Source organism: Bombina bombina, chromosome 6 (assembly GCF_027579735.1).
Source record: "Bombina bombina isolate aBomBom1 chromosome 6, aBomBom1.pri, whole genome shotgun sequence".
NCBI lineage: Eukaryota > Metazoa > Chordata > Amphibia > Anura > Bombinatoridae > Bombina > Bombina bombina.
Genome location: NC_069504.1, coordinates 857,445,297 through 857,466,234, shown reverse-complemented (window position 1 = coordinate 857,466,234; position 20,938 = coordinate 857,445,297). Strand labels below are relative to the sequence as shown.

Sequence of the window (20,938 nt, the reverse complement as noted above, 5' to 3'; positions counted from 1 at the left end):
ATCTATATTAGGTAAATAATGTTGTCATAGACAACCGATAATGCCCACCTCATTTGAAAGAGGGGCCTCTTCTCTCTCAAGAAATTGTCCACATTCCCAATAGTGCCAAGTGAGGTTGCAAGGATACCGTTTTCAGTTTTATAACACAGAGCACCCTTCAAATTGCCTAGCAAATAGCTGACTGTGATTTCTGCCTACATTACCATGAAACGTTTAATCTAAAAAATGTTAGATAATGAACATAGTCATTAGGGGATAGTAGCTCTTAGGCAGATGATCAGTTTATACATTTGTATGCCAATTATCTAACAATAGCAAGGGGAAGAAAACTTATATTAGAAAAAAGCGGACTCTCCTTTTTTTTTTAAATGTAGTATCATGCCACTCTGTAGTATGAGGTTGATAGAAATTACCTCACTAAGGCCTAGTTGTAACAGGTAAATAATATTGCCATTATGATCACCTAATAAGAAACGTGTGACTCCTCATGCAACAGAGTTAAAATGCATGACTTTTCAAATGAAAATGATTTTTTTTAAATATACTAACAACCTTGATCAGTAGTTTTATTTCTCTCACTTCACTTACATAGAAGCAACAATATTCTTAACCATTTAGTGTAATTGATAATACAACCACTACTTCTTTGTAATACTTAGAATACCCAACACAGTTACATATTTATAGCTCACAGAATACAGTATGAAAATGAATACTGTCACATAATAAAATACAAAACAGAAATAGAATCAGAAACAGTATATCTTTTAAATGCTGAATGAGAAGAATTAGACGGTTCTTATTCAAAGTCTATTTAACTCTCAATGTTTTTTGTTGCTATTTTTTATCAGTCTGTGCAGTTGGAAATCCGTCTCTGAGGTTTTCAGGAATGTAGAATAGATTGTTTCAAAAAGTTTCTAACACTTTCAGTCATAGTTCAATCCTGTATGAAACAAAATGTTATATTTGTTACTATTGTGAATCCTCAAGCATTTAGATTTAGAGGAACAGACTAAACCCCTTTATTTTTCAGTGAAGAAGACAGCAAAACAAGAGCAGCAATTAAAACTGAATTTGCCATAATTTAAACATTTAGCCGAAATTAAATATTTCCTATACACAATAAAGTTTAACATAAACACCTCAAAGAAATTGTTGTTTGGTATCTCCATCTAATATGCACTGTCACTCTTTCTAGTATTAAAAAAAATCACAATTCTTTACCTCTCACTAAAATCCATAGTCTTATAGCAAGAGAACATATAACATATAAAACATACATTGAAAAGATTCCTATGCAAGTCAGAAGACCAACACCATCTGGATATCCACATTATCTAAGCTGACTGATCTACTGTTGTGTCAAAGAAAAAGGGGAGTCTCCACTTCCAGGGGAAACAGATGACCCACTTGACTACTTGAAAATACTTGATAGTAATGACGTAGTTAAGAGTCAAAGTAAAGCCAAAATATTCTGATCAAATCAGATTTGCAACATAACGGGCCCGATTACAAGTGCCACCCTAAGATTTTTTGCTTGAGTGCTAACTGTGCGCAAATAAAAAATGATCACACATTAGTGCATGTATTAGTGCATGTATCGAGTAAGTTGAATGTAAAAAGTTAGCAAGCAAGCAAAACACAGAGGCACACTAACTTCAGGAATTTGGATACCACTACCTGCTAACATCTTCTCCACATAGATGGGGCATGCTAAAAAACAGCCTTTTCATGTATTGCTCTTGCGCTAACCTGACACTGTGCTAGACCAACTGTGCTAAACCTGAAGATAAATTAGGGATACTTGAAATTTGGATGTTCTTCACATAGAAGAAATTGTTCATATATATTTATAGCTATCTATATGAATATGATCTTGATGTCTTAATAGGGGCCAAAGAATACAGTGGAGATTTTGTTGTATAATTTATTGAACAGCAGTGACATCTACAGGTAGTTGGCTCATCTGTTGTATTGTGTTAAACCTATTGATGGGGAATAAAAAAAAGTCTGAATATAATTGGATGGGAATGCCTTCTTGAGTGGCTGTTTGGCTATAAATAAAGTGTTGTAAGAAGCACTTTTGGAAAGAGAGGAATTTGACAACAATTATGGTAATAGGGAGATTCTCCAGCTTGTCTTGCATACACACATGATGACATCTGGATGTGTAGATTAAGAAAAACTTGTATATTATATGATTTGCTTACCACTCAAGTATATGTAAATGTATACCTTTTATATATAGAATAGTGTACTAGCCAAGCCTAAACACCACTTGCCCTATTTTGAGGAGCAAATCTGAGTTTTAGTTTGCAGGCTACAAGGTTAGCAACAGTCATAATGTTTATATAAAGTGAATTGTTTTGCAAATATGATCTGTTAAAGCCAATTAGGGGGAAATATATATATATATATATATATATATATATATATATATATATATATATATATATATCAGGGTTAGCCTTGACAAGTCTGCAGAATTAGCCCTGAGAATTAGAAAATGCTCATTTTCAGGGACAAATTACATGAAAATGGAGCAAAGTAAGTTGTTTTATTACATAAAACTATTTCATATTTAATCCTCAAGCTGATTATTCTCCCTTTAAGAAAATCATGACATATTAGTCAGTAGCCAGGTATTTAGTGGGACTTTTTACAGCTTTAACACTGAGAAACCACAAGAGCTAAGTGTAACTCAGAGCCTAGCAGGAAGACTGTCAAACCTCTATGTTAACACATTTTTATAAAATTACTTAACACTTGAGGTGTATTAGTAGAGGAATAAGCAATTTTCGAAATATGAAAGTGTTAAATAATTTATTGACTTTGCATTGCTAATCACTACTTGTTATCTAGAGTGACTTAAAAACTCCTCAGTAGTTCTCCAAATGTAAAGGGGTGAGAGCTCTAAGCGCAGACGGAGCCATTCAATACTTACCTGAGGGTGGATGTTACAGGAGGTTGGGCACCGTAGCACGCTAGCAGCTGTGCTCATCTGAGGACCAGGACTGGCAGACAAGCTAAAGGCTGTAGGATTACTGCTGCAGGAGCAAATTCTCTATTAATGCTACTCATGTCTGCATTCTTGTTATGGAGCTGCGTGATATGTAGCACTCTTTTTTTACTTTTCATTGGAAGTGACCCCTGGTCTTGTTCTTGGAGCCAAGCCAGAATGGGAGGTGTTAAAAGGACATCTCAGACACCCATTCAGTACTTGGTTATTTTGTATGGAGAGCAAAGTATTCTTGTTCCTGGCCTGTTTCCCTTATCTTGATTTTGGTTTCTGGATTATGCTACCTTTCTGACCCTTCTATTAATATACACTACGTGAGGATTGACTTACGGGTTTCTGGGCTTTGGAACTGTGATCTTAACACCGCACCTGCCTTATCCTTATACTTTGACGCAAGAGTGATCTGAATTTGACCCATGGCTTGCTCATGGACTGTTCTACTGTTATCTTGCTATCTTCTTGCTGCTTATTATCTGCACAGCTGTTTCATGCCAACAAACCAGGTAATTTGCCTATTACTGTATAAAAGGTCACTTTACTAATTCTGAAGTAATATAAATAACCACATGCTCATACACTACCTAGGACTTGTCAACCCCCTGATAGCTCCCAAGTTAACTCTCCTCACAAAGGGATCATCTACCATAACTAACTCCAAGTGTAACACCCTTGAGGACCCAGCCCAAAAGAGGTTCCTACTTTAATCCAATGATGAGCTTTAGTCTCTTCAACAACTTATGAACTAATGGAAATGTATTTATAGGGGCCCATTTAACAAGTTCCGTATGGAGCTTGTGGGCCCCTGTTTCTGGCGAGTCTTCAGGCTCGCCAGAAACAGCAGTTATGAAGCAGCAGTCACAAAGACCGCTGTTCCATAACCCTGTCCGCCTGCTCTGAGCAGGCGGACAGACATCGCCGGAAATCAACCCGATCATGTACGATCGGGTTGATTGACACTCCCCTGCTGGCGACCGATTGGTCGCGAGTCATCAGGGGGCGGCGTTGCACCGTGCAATGATGAATACGGAAAGCGTATTGCTCTCCACATTCAGCGAGGTCCGCAAGACATTTATAAATAGGGGCCATAGACTTTATGGCAAATCCTGATTGGTTAAGCAAACATAATCAAGATTTAAAGTTAGAACTAAGCCCTCACCTTATTTGACTGACTGATAAAATGCCACATTCCACAGTTATTGAGTGGATTAGTAATTCTAGAATAAAAAGTTTTCACCTAATAAACTTTAGTGATATTTTAACATCCCTTCTAATGATGTTCCCATATTCTAGGATGTTAATGTTTTCATATACAATGCTCATCAAATTCAAGTGTAGTTTCATGAACACAAGGATAAATACTGTTGAAATGCTTATTAAATAATTGGTCTACAAAAATCCTCATAAACTTCTCTAAAGGATTGATATGTAAAATGCCTACCATGGTCTTCCCTTTCAGCAAATTTAAACATTATTAAACCTTTATAGGGAGCCCGGGAGCACAGAGTAGACTTAAGTTGCTTTCTAGCTACTTCATCTTAAAAAACTGGCAGTATTTCTTGCTTTAGAATGGTGTAATACACCCAGTACACACATAACTAAACTTCTTTACATTGATGTATCATTAGGCATTGCAATAATTGTTTTCAAACTCTCTTGTTTCCATCAAATAAAGTTATTTAGTTGTTCAACATTTAGAACACATTGATGTACTGGGTGTACTCATTCACTCATCAGTTAATTCAAAGCAAGATTTGTAGAAGTACTAAGTAAAAAAGGAAAAAACAATGATAGTTTCTTTGCCAAATGTCTTGAACTTATTTTGCCTTTCACCCAGGCAGCCGAGTCTTTGATGTGGTGAAAGTGCTGACCCATTTGAATAACGATTCATTATAACTATATAAATTGATTAAACTGTCTTTAGCAAGGTATGTAAAGTTTTAATGTCAGGATAAACAGTTACAGTTGTGTTTTTTAGAAGTAGTGGTGAAACTAGCAGGAATTAAACAAAGACATGGAAAATTGCTGTACTTACTTCCTGATGCTCTCATCAACTTGCCCTGATAAAGAGAAAAAAAAGTGTCAATTGTCTTATTAAAGTAGTAGATTAATATATTTGTTAATTTAAATAGCAGTAGCAACTAATAACAAATCGAGAAAATATGCATTCTGAGTAAGGGCTAGATTACAAGTAGCGAGCTATAGTTAGCAAGAGGAGAGTAAACGCAGTGTTCTTTACGCTCAAATCAATATTACAAGTGGCGCGCTTTTTAAATTACCACTAATTTGTTTGCTTGAACTTTTGGTTATTTATGCTCTTCATATTTTCAATGCACAGCATTAAGCTGCAGTGTGCGCTGGTTGAAAGTAAATGCGATCGAATTAACGCAATCATATTTAACGCTCAAACTTTTTACGCAAGCTGAAAGGTTGAATAAAGAGTTTGGCCGGAGGAAACAGTTGCACTAAACTACTCTATTAACCCCTAAACCACCACACCTCCACATCGCAAACTACCCCTATACACTATTAACCCATAAACTGCTAATACCCCTCTACTTTATTAATCCCTAATCCAAAACAACCATTAACAACTAAACCCCCACTAACCCCATTACCCTACCAATGCCTAAGTTACCCCGGTCCAAAAAACTAACCTTACCTACAAAAAGACCTAAAAGTACTTTACAAGAAAAACCTAAGCTTACCTTAAAAAAATAAAAAAAATAAAAAAAAAATAACATTACAGAAAATAAAAAACTTAGCATTACATATTTTTTTTTACCAAAAATAAAAAAAACAATTATTCCTATTCTAAAACCCCACTTAAATTTTTTTTTTTTTTTTTAAATCTATACTACTACTAAACTACAGCAGTAGCCCTTAAAGGGACTTTTGTATGGCATTGCCCTAAAGTAAAATAGCTATTTTTAAATTAAAAAACCCAAACATCAATCTATAAGTACCCCCCCAAAATGATATTCTAAAAATTACCCTGAAAAGGGCATTTGACTTGGCATTGCCTTAGAAGGGCATTTAGCTCTTTTGTTGCCTAAAATAAAATTTAAAAAAAAAATAACTGTAATCTAAATAAACAAAACCCAATCAAAAAAATAAACGCACCCCAAAGATGGTACTTACCAAAGTTGAATCTGGGCAGCAGCATCTTCATTCCGGCCATAGTCAATTTTCATCCCGGTGGTGGTCTTCTTATCTTCAACCCAGCGACAGTCTTCTTATCTTCCATCCCTGACATCCACTTCATGTGGTCAACAGCCAAACATTAAATATTTTATGCGAGATACCCCCTTTATATAAGGGTACCCTTGCATTCCTATTGGCTGATTTTCATTTTCAAATTCAAATCTGCCAATAGAATGAAGGCTTTTTCTATTTGCTGTTTTGAATTTGAAATTGAAAAATCAGCGAATAGCAATGCAAAGGTACCCCTATATAAAGGAGGTACCTCACATTTAAAATTCAGTGTGCAGCTGGTGACCGCATGAAAGAGGACGTCAGGGATGATAAAAAGATGAATGAAGATAATAAGACCGCCACTGGGATGAAGATAAGAAGACCACCGCTGGGATGAAGATAATGAGACCTTCGGCGGGATTGAAGATAAGAAGACTGCCGCCAGGATAAAGATAAGAAGAATGCCGCCAGGGTAAATATGGACCACCACCGGGATGAAGATGAAGTGCCACTGCCCGGATTCAACTTTGGTGAGTACCATCTTTTGGGGTGTAGTGTTAGGATTTATTTGTTTGTTTGTTTGTTTTTTATTTTATTTTGGGCAGCAAAAGAGCTACATGCCCTTCTAAGGGCAATGCCAAGGCAAATGCCCTTTTCAGCAATTTTTAGTAGTTTTTTTTTTTTTAGATTGCCTTTTTTGTGGAGGGTTACCTGTAGATTGGGGTTTGAGTTTTTCATTAAAAAAGAGCTAATTCACATTAAGGCAATACCCTACAAAAGAATATTGCTGTAGTTTACTGTTAGTATAAATATTTTATTTTGGGGTGTTTTTTAGGTGGTTTTTAGAATAGGCATAACTGTTTTTTACTTTTGGGAAAAAAATTCTGTAATGGTAGTGTATTTTTAAAAAGGTTTTCTCTAATGTTTATTATTCAGGTAAGGTTATTTTTTATGTACTGTTAGGTTTTATTTTTTCAGGTAAGGTTAGTTTTTTTGTGGGTAACTTATGGGTTGTTAGTTTAGGGGGGGTGTCTGGTTAGGGGGTTTAGTTGTAGGGTTTTTTGGAGGTTAGGGGTTAAAAGAGTAGAGGGGGGAATTTCTGGTGAGCTCTACGGCGGGTTAGGGGTTATTAGTGTAGTGGGGACTTTGTGGTGAGCTATGTGGCAGTTTGTGGGTTATAAGAGTAGGGGGCTTATGGCGATTCGGGTTAGCATGCAAGTATGGGTGTTAGTTTTTTTCCCCACTTTTCTTTCTCCATTGAAGTCTATGGGAGTGTAGGTTAATGCCATTGCGATATTCTAACTTCTGTGCTTTGTGCACGACTGGTTAGAGCAAAAGCGAAAAATATTTACTTTCAACTTGTAATATGCGCCCTACCCGACGCGCACAAAGAACAGAAGTTGAGCGGACTAAGTGTGCAAGCAGGAGCAGAAATTACCGTCCACTTGTAATCTAGCCCTAAATGTGATATATAAAAAAATGATATGTTCTCACTGGGATATAAACCTGTATTGTCACTGCATGCAAGGCAGAAACTTTATAGTTATCGCAGGGTGCTTTATCAATATTGCAGTCTGGCAGCATGAATAGCGCAAAATTTGATACTACAAGTCTATGATAAAATAAAATTACATTTCTTTAGCATGCCTTATACGTTCAAAGGCGTGGAATCGCTAAACATTACTCATATTACAAGTTGGGAAAAATGCAGTGTTAGGGCTAGGAGAAAAGTATAAAAAACATATTTAAATAAAGTATTACACACACCCACACACACATAAATATATATGTATATACGCATATACTGTACATATATATTTACTGGGAACACACAGGTACCATAGACATACTGTAAATGTAAAGGCACTTTTCAGTGGAGTATTTTTTCTAACTCCCCACTCATGCCAACTTTACCCCTAAAATACTGCCTAGTGTATTTATTTTATTAAAAAAATAAAAATGCTACAATTTTTATTTTTTAATAAAATACACTACACTGTATTTTGGGGGCATTCGGGGCACATTTATAAAATTAACCAGAGATTTGATCTCTGGTTAATTTTATAAGACCTAATTGCTTGTAATGACTGGTTATTTATCAACCACCCACAAATGGGCACAATAAATTAGCGAACCACTTGCAGTCCAGCTCAAAATAAATTATAATTAGGTAAATTTCATATTATTACATAGACCAGCAAAAAAATTTACGAAAATATGATATTTTCACATAAATGAATGTGTATTTCTAGAAATCATGATATGCCTATCTCATGTTTTTTTCTTTTTTTTAAATGATTATTAATGCTAGAATTTTTACATATATTTTTGCACATACTTGTATGTATACAGTATATGTGTTATGTCAGAAATCTTTTGCAAACATATTTACATGTCCTTAAATTCCTTTTTTTGTTCTAAACAATGTTGTCTTTCATATCTCTGTGTTTATTTATACCACTATATGTATATAGTGTAAATATACACATCTCCTTAGTGAAACCATAGCTCAAAACCCAAAAAGGGAAATTCTGTTTTTTGGAGATTTTAATATTGATTGGCTGAATCCAAAAAATAATAGTTGTTGCTCACTGATTAAGTCTTTGCAGCTAACGCAATTAATCTCCTCCCCAACTCACATAAACATCAAAAGTCATAATCACACCCTGCTCGATTGGATTCTCTCCACTTCTCCCGACCGAATCCAGGAGGCAGGTGTTCTCCATAACAATTTTAGTGACCACTTCTTAGGGTACTGCGTGCGCAAAATAAAGGCAACAAAATACTCTCCCAAGGATAAAATCACCAGGTCCTTAAAAAAAATGAATCTTCAATCATTTCTAAATTACATCAAGAACATCCCCTGGCACAGATTAAACCTAATCCCAGATCTAGACTCTGCAATTGTATTCTTTCAGACTGAACTCCTACAAGTTTGGAATTTACATGCCCCGCTGCGAAAGGTGAGAGTTAAAGGAGCACACTTGAATTGGATCACAGCTGACCTCATTCAAATGTACCAGTTTTGGGATTCATTGTGGTCAAAGTTCAAGCATACTGGCTCTATGAACGATCACTGTGTATATAGACAATGGTGAAATATATGCACTAAACAAACAAAATTGGCCAAGACCCAATATTTCTGTGAAAATCTGAACAATAGCATATCAAACCCTAGAAAGTTTTGGAAACTCATAAATAACTTACAACTCCACCAATCCACTCCCAACCCTGCACTATCAATGTGGACAACCAAATCCTGCAACTCCCTTTAGAAGTAGCAAATGCCTTTAACAATTATTTTGTCGGATGCTCCACCACCCTGATTGACAAACTAATAAATGACATGCATCCTGAAACTACAAATATGGATCAGGCCCCACTAAATCAGCAAATACCGAATATAGAGAAGTTCAATTTTAGACCTGTACCCATCAATGTCATTAAGAAACATCTTAATAATCTAAAAATGAAAAAACAGTCTCAACCTGATCAAATCCCAGCAATGCTGTTGAAGCTCAGTACGCCGGCAATTGCTAAACCTTTCACAACCCTAATTAACGAATCCTTGGTGTCTGGATACATACCCAAACTTTGGAAGACTGCAAGAGTAGTGCCTATCCAAAAAAGTGGGGAGATAACCTTGGTTTATAACTATCGCCCAATATCATTGTTCCCAGTATTGTCAAAAATCTTAGAAAAATGCATCCAAAAAAAATGCAATTATGTCAATATTACCAACAATCTAACTATCTGACCCCTGATCAATCAGGTTTTCGCCCGAATCACTCCATTACAACTGCCCTCCTAAAAGTTTGCAATGACATCCAAACTGTCATGGAACAAGGAGACCTAACTGGAGCTATTTCCCTTGATTTTGCAAAGGCCTTTGACACAGTGAGACCACGACATACTACTGCTCAAACTAAAAAACTCAGGTATTGGTGATCGTCCGCTCACAATATGTCTCCATTTCTGACAGCGACTCCCTCCCTCTCCCAGTCACGTGTGGTGTTCCCCAAGGTTCCATTCTCGGCCCCCTACTATTCACATTATTTATAAATGATCTGCCTAATGTCTACAAATCCTCAACTGTACACATGTACGCAGACGACACGGTAATCTATGCAAACAATTCCGATCTGCCGCAGCTTGAAGCAGTGCTCCAAGACCAGTTCACAGAGGTAGAAAAGTGGATCTCAAAAAACAAACTCTTCCTAAACACTGACAAAACTGTCACAATGATCTTTGGAAAGGGACCTAAATTACACAAACTACAAAATTCCCATCTATGCATCAAAACAAAATCAAATTGCACACTGACCGCAGTCCACTCTTTCAAATACTTGGGTATGTTGTTAGACCCCAATCTATTTTTTGGCCTCCACATAGAAAAACTTGCATCTAAACTTTATCCAAAACTAGGTGCCCTGTACAGAAACAAATCCTGCCTCAGCCTTACAGTAAATGAAAAGATTGTACAGCAAATGCTGATGCCAATCATGGATTATGGGGACGTAGTATATGCACCTGCACCGCAAACTCACCTTAATAAACTTTGTATAAACCATTCTGCCACTTTGTGCTACAATGTAACTACAGGACCCACCATTGTGACATGCTAAAAGAACTAAACTGGTTATCCCTTGAATCAAAAGGCACCCTCCATCTGTCTTGCCTTGTGTTTAAGAGCTATTCTGGGAAGCTCCCACCATACCTGAGCAGAATGCTACCCCCGGCTATTCACACCTCCTATAACCTCCGTTCCAGTACCAGCACATTATTTAGCTTGCCTCAATACAAAAAGAAAGCAGCTCGATCCTCCTTTTCCTACAGAGCACCACAATTATGGAACGACCTCCCCCACACTTCAAACCTTCCCCAAGCGTAATATCCTTAAAGAGATCCCTCTCTACATATCTCAAAACAGAATGCACCTCTCATGGTTGATAATATATTTCCTACCTGTTCTATGTTACATTTTTGCATATATTTTGTATTATTATTGTTTTGTATTTTATTGTACCCTATTGTGTCAATGCAATGTTTTGTGGACCCAGGACATACTTGAAAACGAGAGAAATCTCAATGTATCCTTCCTGGTAAAATATTTTATAAATAAATAAATATATTATTATTTTGAGCAAGAATAATTGTGAATATGATATATAATCAGGGTATCATATGTATTTATTTGCAATCAATGGATATTTTAAGAGACGGGCCAGTTTTCTCTCTGCACCTGTGTAAACCTTCCTGATTGCTGTCTAGTTTTAAACATCAGCCCTACACAGGTGTTAAAAAATGGGCTGGCATATGAGATGACATTTCTTAATGAAAATGAAATTCAAGATAAGGAAGAAAAACACTGAACATAGAATGGCAGTAAAGAGGTGCTTTTAATTTCTGTTGTATCTGACTCTAGACTATCCCTTTGAGCTATCATCTTAAGATTATATTGAATCAAACATCATTCAATTATTAAAATCATTGTCACAAATATTACACTGTGTGGCCTAATGTCATCATCAATGTTTATCTTTAATACTAATTTCACATATACATACTTTCAATGTATAATACACAATGTAACAAATGGTACTTACAATTTCTGATGAGTAATCAATGGGGGGTAGTTATCAAAAGGTCTACTTGAAATCCGCCGGAAATCCGCGTCGTACACGTCGCGAACTGGCTTCGCCTCAGTTATCAAAGTGTCTAAATCGGACGAAGTTGATTTTTGGTGATGTAACATACGATTCGGCGCTCTCAATTCGACACAGATCGATTCGAGTAGAAAACCTCTGGAAAACTTGCGGATTCCAATGCTTTCGCCCTGCTCTTCGACACAATTAGAAGCTTTCTGATAGTTATCAAAAAATGACCACTTACGCTCGCGTCTTATCCGACGCAGCGTACCTCATTTTCAATCCGCCGCCTCAGAGGTCGCGGATCCTATAGTAATTAATGGGCTCGAGTCGATCATGTCACCTAATAAAACTATGGGAATTTTTTTTTATTTTTTATTTTCCACTTGTTACAGTTTATGGAACTGAAAAACACATGCACACAAAGGATAGGAAAAGAATGAAAACACTGCACAGCAAATGTTATAATTTTGAAAATTAAAAACACAGGCACACAAAGGATAGGAAAAGAATGAAAACAATGCACAGCAATTGTTATAATTTTGAAAATGAAAAACACATGCACACAAAGGATAGGAAAAGAATGAAAACAATGCACAGCAAATGTTATAATTTTGAAAATGAAAAACACATGCACACAAAGGATAGGAAAAGAATGAATACAATGCACAGCAATTGTTATAATTTTGAAAATGAAAAACACATGCACACAAAGGATAGGAAAAGAATGAAAACACTGCACAGCAAATGTTATAATTTTGAAAATTAAAAACACAGGCACACAAAGGATAGGAAAAGAATGAAAACAATGCACAGCAATTGTTATAATTTTGAAAATGAAAAACACATGCACACAAAGGATAGGAAAAGAATGAAAACAATGCACAGCAAATGTTATATTTTTGAAAATGAAAAACACATGCACACAAAGGATAGGAAAAGAATGAAAACACTGCACAGCAAATGTTATAATTTTGAAAATTAAAAACACATGCACACAAAGGATAGGAAAAGAATGAAAACAATGCACAGCAAATGTTATAATTTTGAAAATGAAAAACACATGCACACAAAGGATAGGAAAAGAATGAAAACAATGCACAGCAAATGTTATATTTTTGAAAATGAAAAACACATGCACACAAAGGATAGGAAAAGAATGAAAACACTGCACAGCAAATGTTATAATTTTGAAAATGAAAAACACAGGCACACAAAGGATAGGAAAAGAATGAAAACAATGCACAGCAATAATGCTATCAATTAATTATACACAATACAAAAGAGGCTATTATTTAATTACACACAATACAAATTAGACTATCAATCAATTATACAAAACACATGCAAATTTACATCGGCATTATATGAATTCTGATTTGGTTTGGATGGCAGCATCGTTGAGGCTAAGGTAAATCACTAGGATAATGTTTGATAGTCATGTTTTTAAGTCAGTTGCTAGTATCCCTTTTGGGAGATAAAATGCCTTTCTAAATTTCATGGCTTTATGTCACTGTGTAACTTTGTACTTTAAAAATACATTGAAATGATTTCAGTCATTTGCTAGGATCCCTTTTTGTAGCTACAATAATTATAAATGTCAGCTTTATGTCAATGTTTAACTGCACTTTCAAAATACATTTGAGTTGTAAATGTTATTAGGAATCACATCAAGAATATCAAAATATTTCACATAATGTTCAACACAGCATTCTTTTTGTTACTTAGGATTGAAAAATCTTAATTCTCTAATATTTAATAGTAAAACACAGTAATCACTGACCTTTTTCACCTTCATAATGCTGCCATCCAAACAGAAAAATATGAAATAACATTGAAACTAGAGCAACATACTCATGTGTTTTGAATAAATAATTTTGATAATTAAACAGACACCTGCATTTCTTACAGGTGATACACACCTGAATGGCTCAATAAGATATGTTTATGAACATTGTATTGTGCTCGTCAAATGACGCGATAAAAAAGACATATACGTCACTAGTATTTAGTAGTTGATTAATTAGTCACTTTAATTGAGCGTTATATGACGCGATACTTAACGAAATGTGCAAGCCATGTCTTAGGTAATGATTGCTGCACCAATTTAATTAATTACTGAAAACGTTCACATCTGTGAAACTAGGCATTATAAAAGGGGCTGTTCAATCACTGCTTTTCATTATTATTGTTTGGTTCTTGGTTTGAGGATGGACATCCTCAATGTTGTCAATTTTGTGCTTTTATTAAGGAGACGCAGGGCAAGACGGGTGTTGATGGCTGCAATACAACATGGAAGACGCCGGCGAGTGCCAAGGGTTTTCTACCCAAGGATTGGGCTCCATGCCCTCAGTGACCGAGAGGTGATCCGTCGATTTCGACTGGATAGGGCCTCTATTGAGAGGCTCTATGTCGAGATCGCGGACTCTCTCGAGCCACTCACTAGAAGAACGAGGGCAATCCCTGGGATGGTAAAGCTTCTGGCGGTCCTCTATTTCTTGGCAACTGGGTCATTCCAGGATGTGACAGGTCTAGGCGTTGGTATGAGCCAGACAACCTTCTCACGTCATCTGAAGGTTGTCCTGGATGCTTTGCACCGACGCCTAGTCCATCATGTCCACTTCCCAAACACACCGGAGGAGTGGCATGCTGTCAAGCTCCAGTTCTACCATCGAGCTGGATTGCCAAGGGTATTGGGGGCCATCGACTGCACTCACATCCTAGTGCAGCCTACCAGGGATGAAGAAGAGCCCTACCGGGATAGGAAATTCAATCACTCGCTGAATATCCAGGTCATCTGGGACGCCAGGTTGAGGGTGATGAGTGTTCGATCTGGACTCCCTGGCTGCAATCACGATTCCTTCGTCCTCCGGAATTCTTCCATCTACCATCGGTTCCAGGAGGGCCAAATGCCAGAGGGAATCCTGATAGGTAAATATATATTACATACTCTAACCCAGTGATTTGAAACCTTTTATTGTCGGTGGCACACTTTATTACATTTAAAAATGTTACTAAATCATACATTGTAGCCTTATACAGGATATATATATATATGTGTTTTTTTTATATATATATATATATATATATATATATATATATGTATGTATATATATATAGTATACCAACAATTTCCAGCTCTACTCTCCAAGTATCAACCGCCTGGGTGCAGAAATAAGTAATATAAATCATCCAAGCAAATGCACTCTCAGGTCTTTTCAAATAAGTTCTTTTAATGGAACGTTTTCGGGGTTCACAACCCCTTCATCAGCATAAACAAACAGTCAAATATCACACAATTTATAGTATGTCAAAATAGTGTCTCACCAAACAAATTTGCTTTCAAAAGTGCGCCAAATACCGAGTGTGGAACGCATCTTGCGTTCCACCGTGATCATGTCAACCGGAAGTGATGTCACTTCCGGTTTCGCAACATGATAGAAATACATAAACATTACTTTGTTTTACAATTAATAACACATTGTGGTGTACCCAAAATTATCAAAGAGGCAATTTAAAAATAGTGCCAACAAACAGAAATGATTACCAGTAATCTGTACATACAATATTCTAGTGTATATCAATCGTCATCTTAACCGTAACCATGGTTACGAAACATCAATAAGTGATTGAATTTATATAGTGGGAAATTTCACTTGTGCAACAAACATGTACAATGACATGACTGGCTACTAATCTTTTAGCAATATTCTGTGTCATGTCAGTTAGCCGCTATGCATGATAATATATACATAGATACGTTAAAAAACAGAAAACTAAATATAGAAATAAACATAAAACAATAAACTTAAAAAGTGGCTGTTCTTGCTCAGACTCATTATCAAACCATATAGCAATGTGCATTGCCAACTGCAAAGTATATATACTTTATACAAGCAGTGTATCAAAGAATCGTGTTGCAACATTGTTATGTTGCATATTGCCCTAAATGTAAACATGTATATAAGAGATGTACTGTGGCTATTTTGCGTACGGTTTGTTATATTAGCATTCAACCTTAGCCTATTTGAAAGTACATCTATATCCCTCAGATATCTAGCCCACTTCTGACAAATTCACTGAATGATATAATTAAATCTCAAGAGCTTCCAAATTTAGCATATTAGGACAAAGAGCAATATATTGAGTCGTGACCATCATTATTGTACCTCAATTCCTAAATATAGACTAAAGTACCCCAAAGATTATACATGTACATTATGTGATGTATATATATATATAACAAGACAATATCAAGAGGTTAAAATCTTGTGACTCCATAATGATTCAGGTAACAGTGTCCAACATATAGATGACCCAATGTGGACACGTAAGGACAGTTCATCTTGGGGCTTCTTGGTGTTATGTCGCTAGGTTGGTATAAGTCCCAGTTAAAGGTGTAAAGTGCGAAATTGGGTAATTTCACCTTAGAGACCAGGCTTCCACAACCAAGATGGGGGATAAATTCCTCCACCCTGGTGTGTCGTAAGTCCCCAGTCCACATCACTCAGAAGAGCCATGGGGCTGGGAGCTACACGTAGCCACAATGACCCTAGGTTATACCCCAGGCATGTAGCACTATCATATACCCTTAAATAAGATTTTTGAAATCTGGGGTGGTGTTTAATCCGCCTGGATGGATAGTCCCCAATTTAAAGATCCATTGGGCTTCCCGTTTGAGTAGTATCTTGCTCCTATCCCCTCCCCGATCAAGCGGGGGTATATGATCGATGAGGACATATCGGATTGAAGATACCGCATGGCCTTGTTTAACACAATGGCGTGCAACTGGTTGGTCAGAATCCCCCTGTTTAAGTGCCGATCTGATTGCGTGCCTATGGTTTGCCATTCGTTCCCGTAACGTGCCTGTGGTTTTACCCACGTAAAAGCAAGAACATGGGCAAAAGAGAAGGTACACCACATGTGTGGTAGTGCATGTGATGGAATGCTTGATCACGTACCTCCTATTAGTGTGAGGATGATGAAAGGTTTTAGTACTGACCAAACCATTGCACGTAGTGCAGCCCAAACATTTATATGATCCTTTGATGTTTATTTTAGTCCCTGTGGTGTAGCTAGCTCTTTGGTCTGTGCGCATCAAGATGTCTTTGAGGTTAATACCCCTCTTGAAGCCCACCATTGGTTGTACCTGTCTGGTAAATGTTAACTTCGGGTCTGATGTCATAATAGGCCAATGTTGATGTAAGATACGTCCTGTATTCTTGGTAGTTGGGGTAAAAGTAGTGGTCATAATAAGCTTGTTACTCGTGTCCTTCTTGGGTGTGGGCTTGATAAGTTGTTCTTGAGTGAGTGAAGATGCTGCACTCAAGCTTTCTTGAATAATGGAAGGTTTGTATCCCCACTCACGGAATCTTTCTCCCACTCCTGTCAATTGGGAGACCCCAGTTTGTATCTCTGAATTATTTCTCATGGTTCTCACAAATTGAGATCTGACTATGCCCTTCAAGAGGGCAGGAGGATGACAGCTGTCAGCGCTCAGGATGGAGTTCCGATCGGTTTGTTTGGGAAAAAGGGTCGTGCCCAATTGATGTGTTTTTTTAAACACAGTCAAGTCTAGAAAATTAACGGACTGTCTGTCAACCGTCATTTTGAATTTAACATTGCTTGTGGCCGTGTTAAATGTTTCAAACCAACCTAGTAGTTCCTCCATGGTCCCCCGCCATACCATGAAGATGTCGTCAATATATCTGTAATAACATACTACCGCTAGATTGGCAGTGTTCCATAGATACAGATTTTCGAATTGAGACATGTACAGGTTGGCGTACGCGGGGGCCATGGAGGAACCCATGGCTGTGCCAGCTGTTTGTAAATAGAATTTACTCTCGAATCTGAAGTAATTCTTATACAAACAGAATTCGATCAAGGAGAGAAAGAATTTAATTGGTGGACCCTCATAAAGAGGGTTATTGGTAATATGTTCCTCAACAGATTTGAGACCCTCAGTGTGTGGAATAATAGTATACAGACTGTTGACGTCCAAACAGACCAACAGGTCATCGGGTTGGACGTCAACAGTCCGTATCTTACGTATCAAGTCCCCTGTATCCATAATGTATGATCTCACCTCCCTGACAACAGGTTGTAGTAAGATGTCCACTAGCTGTGCCACCGGCTGTGTCAAGGAGTCCCTTGCTGACACGATCGGACGGCCAGGTGGATTATCTAGAATTTTGTGTATCTTTGGGATTGAGTACAGGATAGGTATTTTAGGATAAGTAGTGGTACAGAAATCACGGATATGTTCAGATAGCCAACCTTGTTCAAAACCCATCTGGATCAAAGTGTCCAGTTGAAGTTTGAATCTGGAAGTGGGATCATTAGGTAATATCGAGTAAGTATGTATGTCTGTCAGCTGAGTCAAAATGTCAGTACGATAATCCTCATAGTTGAGTATCACTATGGCTCCGCCTTTATCGGCGGGCCTAATGACTATACTTGGGTCTTCCTGCAGGGTCTTTATCGCCTGTCTTTCTTCCCTAGACATATTATGTGTCCAAAGGGACTGTTGTCTGGCTGTCTCAAGGTCTTGTGTAACCAGTCTCATAAAAGTTTTGGTACTCGGACTGCTATTGGTTGGTTCAAAGGAGCTGGGGTTTTTACATTGAAGTTCTACCTGTGTCTTAGTTGAACTAGATGTGGAGTTTTGAAAAAACTCTCTTACCTTCAGTGATTTGTTCAACTTATACAGGTCCAATTTTAAATCGAACTCAGAAAGGGCTGTGCTGGGCACAAAAGATAGGCCCCGATTCAAAACTTTGCGTTCACTATCTGATAAACAATGTGTACTTAAATTTATTACTATGTCCTCTGTCGTGGGCGTCTTGGTGGTCGATGTCTTATACCCCGCCCGCCTAATATGGGGTCTATAGTGCCGCCCCCTCCCCGGGAGCGGGTAGTTACCCCTAAAAAATGATGGTTTGATGTAGAGTGTTCTCTGGATGTATGTGTGGAAAATTGGTTAAGGGGTCTATAAGTTCCAGGTGGAGTCAGAGAAATATTGCCAGGGTTTCTATCAGTGTCAGAAGACTCTCCCCCACTCGTGTCCACAGTATCAAAGTGGACCCGTCTATTTCTCTGTCTCCTTCTGGTTCTAATGTCTGGTGTTGTGGTTAACCATTTGTAGACTTTCCCTTGCTTGTAATCCTGATTTACTGTTTCTACTTTCCTGTTTTTAAAGGTTATTAAATCTGTCTGGTATTTATCTATTTGTGTTTTGATTTTAGATAACCAGTTTTCTTGTGTGTCACTAGTAAGTGTAACCCCAGCTCCTTTGAACCAACCAATAGCAGTCCGAGTACCAAAACTTTTATGAGACTGGTTACACAAGACCTTGAGACAGCCAGACAACAGTCCCTTTGGACACATAATATGTCTAGGGAAGAAAGACAGGCGATAAAGACCCTGCAGGAAGACCCAAGTATAGTCATTAGGCCCGCAGATAAAGGCGGAGCCATAGTGATACTCAACTATGAGGATTATCGTACTGACATTTTGACTCAGCTGACAGACATACATACTTACTCGATATTACCTAATGATCCCACTTCCAGATTCAAACTTCAACTGGACACTTTGATCCAGATGGGTTTTGAACAAGGTTGGCTATCTGAACATATCCGTGATTTCTGTACCACTACTTATCCTAAAATACCTATCCTGTACTCAATCCCAAAGATACACAAAACTCTAGATAATCCACCTGGCCGTCCGATCGTGTCAGCAAGGGACTCCTTGACACAGCCGGTGGCACAGCTAGTGGACATCTTACTACAACCTGTTGTCAGGGAGGTGAGATCATACATTATGGATACAGGGGACTTGATACGTAAGATACGGACTGTTGACGTCAAACCCGATGACCTGTTGGTCTGTTTGGACGTCAACAGTCTGTATACTATTATTCCACACACTGAGGGTCTCAAATCTGTTGAGGAACATATTACCAATAACCCTCTTTATGAGGGTCCACCAATTAAATTCTTTCTCTCCTTGATCGAATTCTGTTTGTATAAGAATTACTTCAGATTCGAGAGTAAATTCTATTTACAAACAGCTGGCACAGCCATGGGTTCCTCCATGGCCCCCGCGTACGCCAACCTGTACATGTCTCAATTCGAAAATCTGTATCTATGGAACACTGCCAATCTAGCGGTAGTATGTTATTACAGATATATTGACGACATCTTCATGGTATGGCGGGGGACCATGGAGGAACTACTAGGTTGGTTTGAAACATTTAACACGGCCACAAGCAATGTTAAATTCAAAATGACGGTTGACAGACAGTCCGTTAATTTTCTAGACTTGACTGTGTTTAAAAAAACACATCAATTGGGCACGACCCTTTTTCCCAAACAAACCGATCGGAACTCCATCCTGAGCGCTGACAGCTGTCATCCTCCTGCCCTCTTGAAGGGCATAGTCAGATCTCAATTTGTGAGAACCATGAGAAATAATTCAGAGATACAAACTGGGGTCTCCCAATTGACAGGAGTGGGAGAAAGATTCCGTGAGCGGGGATACAAACCTTCCATTATTCAAGAAAGCTTGAGTGCAGCATCTTCACTCACTCAAGAACAACTTATCAAGCCCACACCCAAGAAGGACACGAGTAACAAGCTTATTATGACCACTACTTTTACCCCAACTACCAAGAATACAGGACGTATCTTACATCAACATTGGCCTATTATGACATCAGACCCGAAGTTAACATTTACCAGACAGGTACAACCAATGGTGGGCTTCAAGAGGGGTATTAACCTCAAAGACCTCTTGATGCGCACAGACCAAAGAGCTAGCTACACCACAGGGACTAAAATAAACATCAAAGGATCATATAAATGTTTGGGCTGCACTACGTGCAATGGTTTGGTCAGTACTAAAACCTTTCATCATCCTCACACTAATAGGAGGTACGTGATCAAGCATTCCATCACATGCACTACCACACATGTGGTGTACCTTCTCTTTTGCCCATGTTCTTGCTTTTACGTGGGTAAAACCACAGGCACGTTACGGGAACGAATGGCAAACCATAGGCACGCAATCAGAT

General features: G+C 37.8%; 1 protein-coding gene across 1 annotated transcript in view; it reads right to left on the bottom strand.

Moving 5' to 3' along the window:
• Positions 1-701: 701 nt before the first annotated feature.
• Positions 702-20,938, bottom strand: part of LOC128663789 (uncharacterized) — a 267,521-nt gene continuing 247,284 nt past the window's right edge. The window contains exons 6-7 of the mRNA XM_053718291.1: positions 5,052-5,076; positions 702-943 (exon numbers count right to left, since the gene is read on the bottom strand). Of these exons, the coding sequence (XP_053574266.1) occupies positions 931-943; positions 5,052-5,076 (38 nt within the window). The 3' untranslated portion in view covers positions 702-930. The remainder of the gene's footprint in view (positions 944-5,051; positions 5,077-20,938) is intronic.